The following is a 16266-nucleotide window of genomic DNA, read 5'->3' on the forward strand; positions in this document are numbered from 1 at the left end:
CTACAAGCTTTCTAGAAAAGAAAGAAATGGTGCTTTCGCTGCTGAAATTTTGCAGTTGAAACATTTGACCAGTTCTAATCTTTTAAAGTGCTGCATCTGCAGCTTGTTAAATGTCTTTATATGACCTATTGTACGTGTATAAATATGAGACCTGAGACCAAAAACATGTCATGTTTTTAATATCATTTGGGGTTTTATTGTCATTTACTAGTAATGTAAAAATTTGAAGCTTGTATTTTTTTTATTCTACTTATTTTTTGTAGTATTTTATCTGTTCCCATTATTAGACAGGCTATAGCACCTGACTCCCGCATGCGCATTACAGCACACGTCAATTCGAAACCAAGAGAGGGAAAACAAACTCCTGCAGCCGTAAGTTTTCTTTTTTTATTTCCTGTATCTAATGTGGTATTTTTTCTACATAATGACTGGTAAAGGTATGCATCTTAACTACAACCGTCCTTTTATCGATGTGTGGAATTTGTTTAGTGACACCGGCGCTGTTCTTGTTGTCTTATGCGAATATGTGACCAAAGATCATATTATTTTAGGTTTCATTGCGACTTGGCACAACCGCACATGTCACAGGGCGTGGGTTTAGACTTTTTAAAATGATATAACATCCACTCTAAATTTCGGCCTACACCCAGAACAAAACGGGATTCTTCACTGAAAAATGCCATAGCGTTAATAATCGTTTTGTGGGCTTACACAGTCGCTAGCAAAAATCATGCTAACGTAAATTTCAACCGCACCCACCGACGGGAAAGTTGAAATATTACTAAAATAACGTGCGGCACTATATTGTTATTGTTTGCCGAATTTACCAAGAGAGTCAATGCGTTTAGACAAACTTGTGTGCTATCTTTATTTTTTGTATATGGTTGCAGAGAATTAACAGAACTGTAAACCGAAGGTTTTTAAAGTGGAATTTGACTTAGCGACAGAACAGTATTATCTCGCACGCCAAGTATTCATTGTACATTGGCTTACTCCAGTAGTTCGTAAGCTTCGTTTGGTGTATACAATGCTGCTGCTTTTGTTGATGTTAACCGGAGGTTAGTTATAACAGTAGTGTTTGCTGAAGTTGGCTAGCAGGCTAACTAGTTAGCTAACAGGTAACAAGCATCACCCAAAACCTATAATCCCAATGTCTGAAGTAGTTCGACGGTCAAACGAACTGTATCGGCACCCGTAAAAACAACACTGATATCTAGGGAATTATGTGGTCACTGTTAATTGTGTTGTTTATTACTCCCCCGCATTCTGCTTGGTATAAAGGGTGACAGATGGACCTGTAGAGCTGATACTGTTTACCAAGTGTACAGTACTGGGTGGCCAGTAATAACACTCTGGTTACACCAGGTTATACAGTCGTTTTTTTGTGGTTCAGTGAAGGTGTTGCTCAAAGGTTACTGTATTTGGCATCGGGTTTTATGCAGTGATTCAGTGCTCTGTTGTACTTGTCTGAGTGCTGTGACCTCTGAGCCTTGACCTGTTTCCTGTTGGTTGCTTGTGATGTAGGGCTTTGAGCAGCACCAACAGAACAATTACTGTTAGATGCAGCGGGCTTAGCAATGATGGGCCTCTGGAAAGGATGCAGCTTTTTTTGTTTAATTTTAATAAATTAAGTTTAATAATGTTTTTGTTATTTTCAGAATTTGAATTGGTGTACTTGCTGTAATGCATGTGAATCCAGAAGCTGGTTTAGCTTATTGGTCTGCGCCATAGACCTCTAAAATGATTTAAACTAGCATGAGATTAATGTATTGTTGCCATTAAACGGTACTGGTGCGTTTTATTGGAGAACTTTTATAGTACAAGTACTAGAGAGTGGTATACTGATATCATTGTTCCCACATTAATCTGGTGTCATGGGGCTGAGGTTTGTTTAGCTGGATATATTACATCTGAAATGAAGCTTTATGACAGAAGTGCCTCCAGAAGAAAAACCAGATAAAATGATTACATCTTTATGAAATATAACATTAGATATATGAAGCCACATTCACTGCAGTACATCACAAAGAGTGCAGCTACCTTTTAGCAGCTTTGATGACCTGTCCTATTCCTTATCCCTGTATCCAAGGCTAGTGAGATGAATTACCGTGTGAAGAGTTACCTTATGTTACTAATCAACCTTTGTCCTAGTCGGCTGATCATTCAGCTCCTCTCCAATGCTTCTTTTGTTTGGAGGTACAGATAAATATTTATGAGCCCCGAGCAGCTTACTCACCCTGTCTCCACCTGCCTGTGAGAGCTGAAAGATGAGCACTCCCTCCTGCTTTTGAAGTGGCAGGCCCTGGCTGTGGGGTGGATCACACAGTGTGTGACCCCGGCAACCTCCTGCTGGACAGCTGTATGAGGGAGTGAGGACACTGGACTTTCATCTGGCTGTGGCACTCTGGTGTTTCTCTTCTTTGCCTCAGTGGCTGCTGCATTACAGAGATCACCTGCTGCTCTTTTCACTTGAAAAATTGCTTCTTGGAGTAAAAGCCCAGCCTCAGCCTCTGACTAGCTGTGTGCTGAAGAGGCTAAGAACAGAAGGCATCTGTCCAGCAGGAGGCTGTGAGACCCGCACCGGTCTGCTCAGTGTCAGTTTTGCACAAAAATCATTCAAAGAGACTGAATAAAATAGGCTCCATATTGATGGATTTGTGGTGGTACATGCACATAAAGCTGGGCAGATGCTTACAGATTCCGCCCGATTTTAGCCCCAAATCAGCCACCAACTCAACGCAACTCATGTTAGAATCAGGCTGAATTTCAGCCTGATCACTTGTTGTTTGATGTGCAGGGTGAGTAGGGGCTCTGTGTCCGATTAATCACACAAATGACCTATGGCTTGGCTCCCGGATGATCGGATGGATGTCTGGCAGGTCATAAAATTTGATTGGCTGTTTCTGTAGTGTGAGCATGTACACATTTTGATTTCCCACAATTACTCATTAAATTAAAACAAACATTTTTTGTTTTCTTATTCTATTTTTACTCTTTTAGTTTCTTAAATGTATGGCAATACTAGGTGAGAGAGAAATGGTATTTAGATTTTCTCTATGTCCTGCACATACAATAAAAATCTTTGATCCTTTTGGCTACAGAAGAAACTTCGATGAGGCTAATGGAGCTCTGGCAACAGCACAGTGTGCCATGTGTCCTCAGAATGTTGTCGAGACCGACAGCATATACAGTGTGAGCAGAGAAGTTGCAGGTTCAGACTGTGCAGGAATGTCCCTTAAAGCGTTATAGTGTTGTGAGCTAACACGTTGTTCACAGCCAGTGAAACTTGCACAGTGTCTGTCCGGCTTAACACACACTGAAATGATAGCTGAAGGAGTAACCATTATGAAGTTCAAATAGAGTCTGAGAGTGCCGCTTCAACAGGTCCAGTGACACTGATCTTGACCACCGGTTGGCATGGTCACCAAACAGACTAAATTAAACCTGCCTAGGGGGAACTAAAACACTGATGTTCCACTGTGAGTGTGATTACAGTGATATTATTAAAGGACTGCTGCATTATCTTGTTTTGCAGTTGTACAAACAGTTCATTGCCTGTGACTCTTCATGCCAAGTTTTTGCACATCCCTAGTCACTGGCTGGCTCAGCTGTAGCTCACTATGAAATGTTGTTGTTAACTAATTACTGTGCTCTTTGTACTCTGGTGTCTAAATTAATAATACTCAGCCAAACATGGTTTAATAGATAAATATCACATTTCGCCCCTATGATTATTTTTGAATATTGCTGAGAAATGTCAAACATACTGCCTGTGTAATAGGTGGTGGATTTTACTATATTAAACTCACCTGACAGACTTGTAGGGGGGGAACCTGGAAAGCTGATGAGCCTTATTTGATCAGATTATATTCATGCAGAAAAAGGATAAGTTTAATTATGCTTGGTACAAGCTACCACAGACCATGGTTCATACCAGGAGATAGATTTATAGAAAGACACTCAGTATTTGTAAGAAAAAAAACTCCTGTTACATTTTACATATCCTCAGATGATTCAACACTAGATACATTGGTAAGGTAGAAAATGTGCAGGCCTTTCCTGTATTGTAACAGGACAGGTGACAGGTGAACCAAACAGGAAGTGGCTGTGTTGCAGATGTAGAGGTGTGGGCCCGATGCAGTTGTCCATGAACAGTGTGTCGGTCAGCTGCTGATTGTTCAGCCTTTTGTATACTTTTTTTTACCATGATCATTTTACTGTCTCTAATACCAAAACACAATTTTTAGTAGTTCTACCTGTACATCACTGTAAGGTACTTTTTTCTACATAACCCTCTGATTATTTGAATGATTTTCATGCTGTCATCTGATGGTGTAATCACAGGCCTGCTGATTCTGTCATGTGATGGCTTTGGTCCAGAGTGGCTTGCAGTCAGAACGGGGAATTTCTTTTTCTTCAGTGAGGTGATACTTCCATAGGAGCTCATTAAAACTGTGAACCATCTCTATTAAAACAATAAAGCTAGTCACTGGGGCCTACAGTCAGCGGCTTTGGAGTGTTTCAGTTTTGAGAAGCTCATCCAAAAAAAAAAAGAATCTGCTTCTGCAAGCATATAAAGTTAATATTTTTTTAACTGTGCACGCTGAAGAGGTTTCATAAGTCAGCTTTATGTCATCAGATTTGCCATGTTAGCTCACTGTTTTAGTTTAAACTCTCCAAACATTCTTCTGAGGTTAAAGGTACAACTCAGGTACAACAAGCACGTGTCAGTTAGCCCTGTCAAAGTGCTGTATTTATAGCGCTGTATTTTTTTCTCATGTTGCCAGAGATGACAGCAAGTACTGTAGGTCAGACCACACATCCTACTTGATTCTGCAAAACACTGAAGAAGCACTAACATTTGAATGGTTTTTCATTTTCCCAAATCCAATCAAATGTTTTGAATATAAAATACAAGGTGACACCCCTAACATCCATGGATGGAGCCAGGGGGTGGCCAGAATTTGTGCCGACTGTTCTTTTCTCCTCTGTCTCTATTAGAGAGGCTCTTACTGGATCTTCTGGTGGTTTGTTTGACAGTGACCCACAGGTTTTAAGTGCTTCCTTAATGTGTTTATGCTCCTTCTCCTTCCCTGCTGCCATTGTAGACATCTTCTCAGCCTAGTGGTGTAGGGTCCTGTTGTTTGTACTCTAAGCATGATGAAAAGTTGACCGTGGTCCGGCTTCTCTGTGTACCCTCGTGATGTTTGTGTTACTGAACCAGTGTCAGCCTTTTCTTATCAGCTGCTGGTGGTGAAAGACAGCTCATCTCGCTCTGCCCTCTGGGAGCATTTGTCTGATCCCCTCTGCAGAGGAAACATCTCTGTCTGCTTAGAAATAAACCTTTTGCATCTGCGTTTTGAACCTGGGGGTCACGAGATAAGACATGATTTGTGAGGATGCGTCAATTAAAAAAAACCTATCTCCACTTCACAGGCCCTGTGATCCACTGTACCTGTCCCATTTTGGCTGAATATTTTAAGCCTCCTTTGATAATGAATCAGATAAAACAGCATGAAAATGTAAAATCGGGTAAACGGTTCATTCTGGTCTGTGTTCAGCACAGCTTCAACAAGACACTGACACTGTCAGGGTTAGAGGTTCAGTTCCCTGTTACTGATCAACCAATATGCACTCAGCAGTCAGATTATTAGGTACACTCAACTATAACTAAGTCAGTCTAACCCACCAGTCCTGCAATAAGTAAAGGTGATAATGTTCAGTTTCATTCAGTGTTGTTTCAGTTGTGTGATCATTTTGGAGGATGTAGCTGTTGAACTGTTCTACCCTGACAGGTGTTTCTGTTATTTAGTCCACCCAATTTATATTTGTGAGGCCATAATGAATGACAGAAAAAGCTCCCTGTAAACTCAAAACTCAAACAGTTTGAACACAAACTGAACCTTATCATCTTCATTAAGGAGGATTGTTTTGCAGGAGTGTTGCATTAGACTTGGTGAGTGTATCTGCCCTTTCAGTTTATCTGCAGTAAACCAATATCTGATTTGTGATTTTTAAGACAGTCAACACAATAACAAACACAGTTCAGATCCTCTGGTCAAATTTAAACTTTGCAATGTAAACTTTCAGATATGAAACACTGTTAGCCTGTTACAAGTGGCTGCCTGCTTCGACATCTAACAGACACAGAACAACATTTTCATCCTCTCAGAGCTGCTCAAGTCCAAGATTCTCTCTTCCTTAAGCTGCAATTTGTTCTCCAGCCACTCCTAAGAGCAATATCTGACTCTAGAGCTGCTAGATGCACCACCCTCTCCATCAGCTAGTCTCTGTCTGTCTGTCTGTCTGTCTGGCAGGCCTTCTCCCAGCTGCCTGCTGCTGCTTAGAAATGCTGACCCTCATCCACACCGTAAATGTGCCTTAAAACAAGAACTAGGAGCAGAAGAGGTTAAATGGCTGCAGGGTTGGTGACATTTGATTTGATCTGACAGCTGTGTAGTGTGAGGAGCTGCAGGTTAAAGCGGCAATGAAGTAGTCTTTTTTTTTTTTTTTTTAAGGAGCCTTTCATTTAGTTATTTTTTCCTACAGGGAGTGTGGCTGTAAGTTGTGAGACAATTTCAGCCTGAGGGTCTGCGCCCAGCTCCTGTCTGTCTCTCTTCAGTCTGTCTGGTCTTTCTGCTTTTGTCCAGAGAGAGCCGGTGACTCACTTGCTGAACTGTGCTTTTAAATGGTTTGTAATAAATGGGCTGCTTTGAGTGCTGCAGAGCTGCCCTCCCTCGACACACTTTCTCCACTCGGCACTCGCAAGCTGCTCCTGACCTGATAAAACACCCCTGAAGTCACCTGATGAATTGTGAGTTTAGGTGAAGCTATTGGAGCGTACGCCTGTGGCAGCTGCAGGTTTATGTTGTAGGAAATGAACCTTCAGGTTGCAGCCAGCACTGAGCTAAGCGTTCACCTCTGTGGATAATTAATGAGTGTACTTTGGAAAATTGGAGTAATATGGCAATTAAACATGTAAGTTTGGAGTTTAGATTGTCTCTTAGTGGATGGTGTGAGGGAGTCATCTACAGTGAACTGTGGTGTACTTATCACGGTCTGTACCTTAACCGTGTTATTGTAAAAACACGCATCTGTTTAACATGTGAGACCAACCTAATTGCCATGTTTCATCATGTTTCTCACACGGTGGTCCACGGTTTGTTGTTTTACTGGTGGTGTGGTCTCTAATGATGTCGTCTCGTTGCCCTCTGCCCCTGATTAGATGCTCATCTTCATTTGATCCTGTTTGTATAACAGTAATACATGGGAATTCATATTACTTTGCTTTTTTTGTTGTTAAAGCTTGTGCTTCTTTTGGATGGAAACTTTGCTAGTAATACACTGACAATCAAGCCAGAACATTTTTAAAGAAAACAATGAGAAAGCAGGAAGTGTAGCATGTTGTGCAGTCCCGACATGTCAGGCTGCCACTAATGATAATGATGATAATCACTTTTATTGGCCAAGTATGTTACACACACACACACACACACACACAAGGTATTTCTCTCCAGAACAAATCCGAGGCAGCCATCTGTGACGCTGGCTCACACACCCCAATGACAGCGCTGCTCTGGCTGGAGCAACTTGGGGTTCAGTGTCTCACCCAAGGGCACTTCGATATGTGGACTGGGGAGAACGGGACTCATTTAATTATCATTTAGATTATAATCTGTACTTGGCAATTTTAAAATGGGACTCGCCCTTACTGAGCTGTAGGGGGGTTGTGTTTGGCTCAGTGATACTGCGGCAGGCCACAGTGACGGGAGCAGGTCAGTAGTACTTCAGTGTGTGCAGCCACCGAGTGTCCTCCCACCCCAGCAGTCATGTCTGGTCTGCACTCCTAACTGCTGTACTGTGCTGCTGTTTGGATCTGTCCTCTGCTCCTCTCGGCCTCTGTGTTCCTTGTGAACGATGGTGTTGGGATGAACTTGAGTAAATGCGCATCCCCAAGCAGCTGAGTGGTGGGTTTCAGTGAAACCCAGAAGAACGAGAAGGTCAACATCTGTTCAGGGTGGCCCACTGACATTTGGTAGGGATCAGCCGCTGCCCCACTGCAGGGATCAGCCGACTGCTTACAGCTGACTGGTGGTCCCTGATATGCTGCTCTGCTCTGACTTTCAGCTTAGACTGCACCATTTATTTACTGAGGCTAACAAACAAACCAGCTATGGGATGCGACAGGTCAGCTCACTGCATGCATAGATGAGGTTCTGCAGGTCCAGGTGTCAAGATTTTATCACACAGGTGTTTTTGTAAGGTCCCAAGAGGATGCACCGCTGCCAGGCAGCTGTCAGTAGAGATGCAAAGTCAGAGAAGCTGCTGCTTCCACAGGTGCTTTAGCTCACTTTAAATCAGCATTTGAAAGATTGAATGAATGATGACCTCAAGGTTTCTAGTGCTGCAAACCAGGAGGATTTAACTATACTGAACATTTTTGTTACAATATGCCAGATGTTGCATCTAACATACAGTAAGTGATGCTGCAATGTAAACACTGTTTTACCTGTGAATGAGCAGCTGTAGGCCTACATACCACAAGCAGCTGCAGGTTGGCCAGACTTTGGCACATGCAGTCGTGATCCCACGCCCAGCTGATAAGTTCGCTGCTGCTGGTTGACGCGAACCAACACGAAGCAGGAGGAGCTCAGTAAACAATCAGTACCTTTGGATTCAGTTAAACACTTTTGGGTGGAGAACATCTATTTTCTGGTCATGACAAATATACAAAATATTATGCATTCAGTCGAGTGTCAGTTTTTCTCCACAGTATTGAAAATGGTATTCAAATATATTTTTTAAGGTATTGTATTGTTAGAAATTCCAGTATTGTGGCAACACTAGTTCCTATGTTACACACAGTTACCCTGAAGTAATGAATGAAACGCTCATCCTACTCTGATTCAGGCCTCTGGCTGCTCCTCTTTGGTCCAAATCGGAGAGGTTTGTTTCATTTTATTTCTTCCTGGCTGAGTGGCTGACTGTATGGTCGAGTGAGCAGCCCCTTTGCCTTGCAGGCTGTTCCCGCTCCGCCGTCATCGGTCAGCAAGGTACCACGGAGGGACTCGCCAGTCAAATCTACCTGAAATCAAACTAATGAGCTCTGACAGGAAGCAACGTGCTACCTGCTGGGAACATGCCCAACGCTGTCCTGACTTCTCTTTGAAACGTCTCAAAGGCTTTAACCGTCCTGCAGCGCTGTCGGCGTGAATCTGGTTTTTCCTTGGAGAGATTTTATCCTGGTAATAAGATGTTTGTGGTGGAGGAAAGTTAGACTGGACTTTAAACCAGAGCTCACAGGTTGGATCAGTATCTATCAGCGGTGCATCCTGTGTTTTATGACAGAAACCGCTGACATTCCCATATGTCCAAACCAGATTAACATGAACTGAACATTGTCAGATGTTTTAGTGCTGATGCTGTTAAAATCAGTCCCATTAAACCCAGATTGAATTTTAAACGAGACTATTTGTCTGTACTGAAATGAGTGCTATGTTTTAATTCATGTCTCTCAGGTTACCAAGTCGCCATGCCTGTCCGTGTGCTGTCGGACGGAGCGAGGCCAGGTGCTCAGGTACCAGCACACCTAACCAGGGTTCCCATCTCAGCCATCAGCATCAACACCAAATACTCCAACAAAACAGTCGAGGTGTGTTTACTGCAGGCCTATAATTAAATCTGCTCAGGCTCTTAAGTGACTGCAGAAAGCAAAAGCATTTTCCATTATTGATGAGCCAGCGCTCAAAGTATTTAGTTTACCCTTTTGGACACACACGCACACAAAAAACAACTTGTGAGCAGATTGACTCAGTGCAAGACCAATTTTTCACTAAAATACCAGCGGCTCATTTTGCTGTGCTTCAGTTAAATGAACCTTCCACCTGCTTGCCCTTTCCTCCCACTGTACACCATGTGGCCACCAACATACAACACCGACGAGCAGTTCAGGGAAAATACCAAAATGAGAGCCACATTACCACAAAGATTAGAGACACTTTTGCTCTTATGGATGTTTGTGCAGGAGTTAATTAGAAGAAGTCTGCAGTCACTTAAAGTGAAAAAGTACCCACACTGAATCAGTGTTCCCAAGGGGATGGTTCATTAAATATAATCACAACATTACGTCTTCATCAGGTGATTAAAACGTCTGATTGCACCGTAGTGATTGCTGGTGAATATTATTAATACTTTGCTTTGCGCATATTGACGTAATTGATGGGCTTCTGTTGTTCCAGGGGAAGGTGGTTCGCAAAGGGCCTCTGGTGTTTTTACCAGCTGGCAACTTCATCCTGAAGGCTGTCATCCAAGGTAACTGTCAGACGTGTGTATCAGCTGTGTGTCTGGACCCGAATCTGGTCCAGTTAGTCTTCAGACCAGTGCGGATGGGAAAGTGGGTGCTGTTGTACTTAATGGGCAGCGTTATTGCATGTACTCTGACTTTACCTCTGTATTTTTAGGAAGGAATAAAACTGTTTAGTTTTAATGAACAGTGGCTGTTAAGACATTAACCACATTTTATCATTAAATTATTAGAGTAATTGGAGCTGTTGGTGAAGATTTTGTTCTGTACACTGTCTGGTACTCTGCACATAAATCATCAACAAACAAAACTGTAAAAAATTAAGTTGACTCAAAACAAATTCAGGCATTGACCCTCACCACATATTTGAAGTTCAGCATAATTTGTTCTTGTTTATTTTAAAGTCAGGGCAAAGCTTTTTTACTGCAATTGGGACTGAAACAGCTTTTTTTTTTTTTGTGAGCCTGTAAAATGTTAGTGTTACTTTGTAAGTCCCTGCATTCCTCCTTCCCTCGGTTCCGATCAGTCCCCCAGTCCCTACTGCTGAAAAGTCCCCCCCAGCATAATGCTGCCTTCACCTGTGCCTGGAGTTCCCCAGACATAGTGCTGGAGTCCTCTCTCACACTTTGTCTCCTCAGGCCAGAGAATTCTTTTCACCGTCAGAGTTCTTTAAAGGCTGCCATAAACTCCTGTCTCACAACCTGCGTTTATACTGCAGAGAGGTTGTAGAGATTTCTGATAACCTCAACTGTTTACAATTCTCTGGCTCCTTGTTTTCTTACCGGTCCGCACTGTGAAGATGTTTTGTTGTTGGTCAGCAGTGAGGATTGTTTGCACATATTTTGCCTTCTGAAAAAAGCTCTGTGCTGCTGCTGGAAACAGAGACCAAACCAGTGATGTAAAACCAAAACTAGCAGCCTAAAGAGGCTAAAAAGCTGCATAGCACTGCAGACTTGCTAGTGTGGGGTGTCTGCCTGTGTGCAGACCTGTCAGGACCGTGTGTGTGTGTGTGTGTGTGTGTGTGTGTGTGTAAGCTGGTCTGTAGAAGAAGGCCAGAGTGTCTCATTGTTGTCTTGTCTGCTTATCTCGGAGCAGCCTGATTAAAGAGCCACAGTGAGCCTGTGCTCTTATTGTGGCGGTGACATCCTTCCTTTTATTCGTTTAAAACACTGACACCGCCTGTGTCCCCAGCTGCAGAATGAACAGGTGCTCCTCTCCTGTATTGTTGGGTTATACACTGTCACTTTTGGCAGCGTTTGATCTGCTGGTGCATGTTGTGTTTGGTTTGTGACTCGTTCGCTGATGTTTCTCCCTTTTCTCTTTCTTTTGTTGCAGTTTTCAAAGGTTCTGTGTAGGTTGATTCAGGCTGTGTTCACATTAACCTGATTAGCGCTGGTGTGTTTCCTACTCTGGTCCAGTTTGTTGAGAAGACCTAGAGCACGGTGATTTGTCTCGGGTCAGAACACAGCAGACATTTCTCCATCATTAGCAGAACCAAACACATTCTGTGTTCATTGCAACTTTGATTTTTTTTTTTTTTTTAAGTGACAGCTCTTGTCTTGTCCATTATATTGTCCAAAAACACTTTGATTTTCCACCACTACATCCCAGAAAGTGCAGAAAGAGTTCATGAAATTCAGTAATAGAAATGTGAAAATAGTCAGATATCCACCTAAAAATACAGGTTTTCACTTCTGACAGTGATTTTATTGTTTTATACAGTTTGTTCTAATGGAAGCATATAAATATTGAATAATAGTTGTCCAAGGATATCAAGTCTTGACAGACTCGACACATCATGTTTTTCACAGTACAGTGATATGAAATGGTTCCTGGAGACAGGCCTGGGGCCCCTTTAGGACTGTGTGTGAAACCTGAGTCTAGTTTCCTCTTCTACAGTATATGGTCATCACAAGTGCCTAATCTGTCCTGAGCCGGGTAGTACATCAGGTTTATTTACTTATTTATTTTCTAAAGGAAATGATACTCTGTGTTATACAATTCCATCTGTGCTTCCAGTCTCCGCCATGCACTTGTCTATTGTTTGACATAATAAAAAGGGCTGCAACAGTCCACAGGCCTTCATACCTGCAACAGGCTGCCGTTATCTTTTGATTCATAATTTGTAGAGCTGAAGGGTTTATACTGGGGTTAAGTGCACATTAAAGAAGACGAAGCTGGTTTTACTGGATTCTGTGTTTCACTGCATGTAGGACTGATGACACTTTATTTTCTTTATCACATAATCTGCTTATTGTTTTTTGATTAACTGATCTATGGGGCAATAAAATAGCAACCCAAAAAACCCTCACGTTTTGCCGAATCAGGGGGGATGGCTTCAAGTAGCTTGTTTTGTCTAGCAGTTGTTCTCAAGAAGTTTAAAAGTACCTTTTGTTTTCCAGAAGACGATTCTCCAGCGAACGCCTCGTCTCACACACTGTCCATCAACATTGTCCTGTTGGGAGCACTGGCCAAGGACTTCAGTCAAGCCGTCAATCAAGGGGTAAGTTTGCTTGATCATTAAAGATAAAATATGAACTGTCAGGCTAAATTTTAGACTTTAGAACAACACAAACAGTCTATGATGGTATGGCAAATGTTGTTTACATCAGATAGAAGTGACAGGAGCAATTTCATAATATAAATATCCATGTCTTTATAAACGCTGCTGAGAAATCCTCAGGGTTTCTTTACTGTCCTGGAGAAACTGTTGGAGATATTGACTCTTTGTGAACACTCAGACTTGATGTATCAGTCATGTGAATATGTATTTAGTGTGGATGCACAGATACTGTTGTGATAACATGTAAGTGGAGATGTTTGTGTCGTCTGGCTGCCGAATCTAATTTACAGTTTAAGTTCTGTTTCCTTGTCTCTGCTCTGTGTGATAACACAACCTGGTGGTGCGTTTGTTCCCAGGTAAAGTTCACACAATCGTCACTTTCCCAGACAATGCCAGACTTTATTTGGATGTCCCATGATGCTTTGCAGAAAGGCTAGAGTTCCTTGTTTTCTGAGTAGTTTTTGTTGCCAAGTGCTTGCTCAAGGGGGATTTGTTGGGTTTCCCCTGTGATGCTGTAAGGTCTAGACCTTATGTAAAGTGCCCTGAGATGATGATGTTGTGAACTGGCATGATACAAATAAAACTGAATTGAGTTGTTTTCCTCTAATTTGACTCATTAAGTGGTGTCCTTTAGAGACTTTTCGCCTTGACTGAGAATTTGTGTTTTGTTTAAAAACCTGCCTTTTTATTCTTACTGTTTAGCTTGTCCCTGTTGCTGGCTTTGCTGTTCCTCGTCTCTGCATGGAATAGCATTTTATTATATTTTGATTAGATCATAAATGTGAATAGGGAGTCTCCTTGTCAAACAGAGGAGTTTTGAAGCTGTGTGTATTGAGCCTGAGAGGTTTGAATGAAGAACAGGTTTATAATGAATATTCATGTGATGCTGATTGCATTATGTTATTTTTATTAAAAACAAGTCAGGGTTATTTGGAAGGGGTGTCAGTGGAGATCGTATATTTCTATACCATAAAAACTGAGATTTGAATAAAGTAATGAGTTTGTTGAGTGCTATGAAATTCTTCTGTAGGATTGGATAAATAAATGTACATATGGTGTGTTTGAAGAAATGTGTACTGAGCTGTGTTATGCCTCTGATGGGTTGAAGAAATTGAATATCCTGTACTCTGGAGAAAATCTGAAAAAGGGATGAGTCTGTGCCAAGTGCATGTAGACTATCTAAACCACTTTATTTGCCAGCAGGGAGAGGCACAGAGCGCCATTTCTCACAGGAAACCGTGCATGTAATCTGGTGTCAGTGTTTGTAATTTTATTTTGTCCATATCACTGTTATCTGTTCACTCCCTAGGTCACAAGGGAGGAGCAAAAGACTAAATGAGGAATATGGGGAGTTGGTTTCTTCAGTTTTGCAGAAATAGAGCTGAAATTTAACTGCAGCGAGAACCCTCGCCAAAATTGATGCCTGAGTGACGTTCATTTGACGACAACATACTTTAGAACTATTGACTAAGTCCTGAAAAAACAGCTCATAGTACATAAATATGCTAACTAACCAGGAAAAAGGGCTACTAGGCCCAGAAGTGCAGTTCCTCAGCCCATTATTACCCCAGATGAATGGTCTCCTTATAACTTTCTTCATGTTTTATATTATACATATATTCACATATAGTATCATAACCGGTCTCCAAACCAAACCAGTCGAATAAACTGTTTATCAAATATTAATATCTAACACACCTTTCCTCAGGGGGGGGTGGAGACAAAAGCAGAGCTGGAAGAGAGTGAGTACTGGACTTACATTCATACGGTGGGCTAAACACCAGCACCACACAGGAATAATCTTGTTTCTCTGTAGCTGTCTGAGGTGTAAATAAGCAACTGTATCAACTTTGTAGATGATGATACACCAGTGTAGTGTTCACAATGTGTTACTGCTGCCCCCAGGTTACCAAAAAACAGCTACTGTGGTGTTAAAGAATAGATTATCCTAAGATCTGTTACCTTGGCCTCTCACGTATAAGGGTTCTGTGACAGTCCTGCAGCTCCTCACAAAGGAACACTGAATCGCTGTTGCTCCAGCTTGCTGCGACAGTTTGGGTCTTCTCAGTCCACTGTGATACTGCAGCATCTGTACACAGCAGCACTGATGATGATGTTTACAAATCAGTGGATGTGTCAGGGACCTGATTGGGGACAGTGAGCGTATCAGGGATAATCCCTCTGTCAGCAGCAGCTCACTGTGTTTTTGGTTTTCTTACAGCGACGTCTTGATGGAACTCAAAGCCGTGTAAAGCTCTGTGAAGACAGGAAGTCATCGCAGCCTGAGCTGCTGTGCTCAGCTGTAGATCACAGAGGGCTTGTTGGGCCTGTGTCTCTGTAATATGATTATTCAGACTATCTGCTGCCCCTTTGTCAGCCCTGACCGGAGGCTTTAAAGCCCTCTTGGGGGGCAGCTGACACACCAAACAAAAACAATCTCCACTTTTCACACCAGCTTATCATCAGCAGCTTGCTGTGACATCTTCCTTCAAGTCTCCCCAGATGAAACATCTGCTGCTTCAATCTGTCGTCCCTCTGGGAAGAATGATGTATATTTCTCTCTGCTCTCAGTTTTAATCCCCGATTTCTCTGCTTGTTGTTGTTTATCTTGTATTTTTGTGCAGGATGTGGTGGTGGCCTCAGGCTTCACTGTGGGCAAATCTCCCACGTTTAATAAGGACAAGCTGCACCCCTGTAACCTGCAGCTGTCAGAAGACGCCTGTGTTTATGTAAGGACTTTCATAAACTTGTATAATATGTTCTGTATGTATGTATGCAAAAATAAATAGGTTCTTTCTCACTGTTCATTTTGCACTGTTCCTATGCTGAACATATTTGCTTCAGTTAAAATAACTCTGCCAAAGTGTGGTTTCTTTGAACATGTGTGAAAACAGTCAGTCAAATGAAACAGCCAGACCAAGGCTGCTTAAAAAGGAGGGTCTCGTTCTGCTTCCAAACTGCCTTAGCCAGCAATAATTTCAGGGGGTAACCAAGGGTAGTTGACTTCACCATCATAACCAAAGTACTGTACATTAGAAGTGTGAGATTTAGTGACTTCTAGTGGTGAGGCTGCAGGTTGCAGTGTTCATCAACGCTCATTGTGTATGTTGTTGTCACCGGAGTATCGCTTTCATCATAGTTTGTTTTGTGAGTTGGTCATTTTGGTTTAGTCGGTTTGTAAAGTTTACAGCCTGCCTTACAATGACAGTGCAGTGAGTCAGCTGGCAATGTCCATGTCGTCCATGTCAGCCGGAGCTCTAATCAAATGATGCAGTGACTGGTTGACTCCTAGCAGGAGGTGTCTGTGGGGGACAGACCATCTGTTGCATGACTGCTAGTTATTTATTGCTATTACTGTTATGTGGTGGATAAAATAAATCTGTTGTGACAAACATTTGAA

General features: G+C 42.1%; 1 protein-coding gene across 4 annotated transcripts in view; it reads left to right on the forward strand.

Annotated features, from left to right (window-relative positions):
- The first annotated feature begins 276 nt into the window (after nucleotides 1–276).
- pot1 (protection of telomeres 1 homolog) overlaps nucleotides 277–16266 on the forward strand; it is a 45813-nt gene continuing 29823 nt past the window's right edge. For 2 of the 4 annotated variants that reach the window (XM_020593488.1, XM_020593491.1), the window contains exons 1-5: nucleotides 367–437; nucleotides 9519–9652; nucleotides 10239–10311; nucleotides 12706–12806; nucleotides 15491–15595. In XM_020593488.1, coding sequence (XP_020449144.1) covers nucleotides 404–437; nucleotides 9519–9652; nucleotides 10239–10311; nucleotides 12706–12806; nucleotides 15491–15595 — 447 coding nt within the window. In that variant the 5' untranslated portion in view covers nucleotides 367–403. Of the gene's footprint in view, nucleotides 438–9518; nucleotides 9653–10238; nucleotides 10312–12705; nucleotides 12807–15490; nucleotides 15596–16266 lie in introns of all 4 variants that reach the window. The other 2 variants (XM_020593490.1, XM_020593489.1) reach the window with 2 other exon arrangements.

Source organism: Monopterus albus, unplaced genomic scaffold (assembly GCF_001952655.1).
Source record: "Monopterus albus unplaced genomic scaffold, M_albus_1.0 scaffold19.1, whole genome shotgun sequence".
In the NCBI taxonomy this organism is placed as follows: domain Eukaryota; kingdom Metazoa; phylum Chordata; class Actinopteri; order Synbranchiformes; family Synbranchidae; genus Monopterus; species Monopterus albus.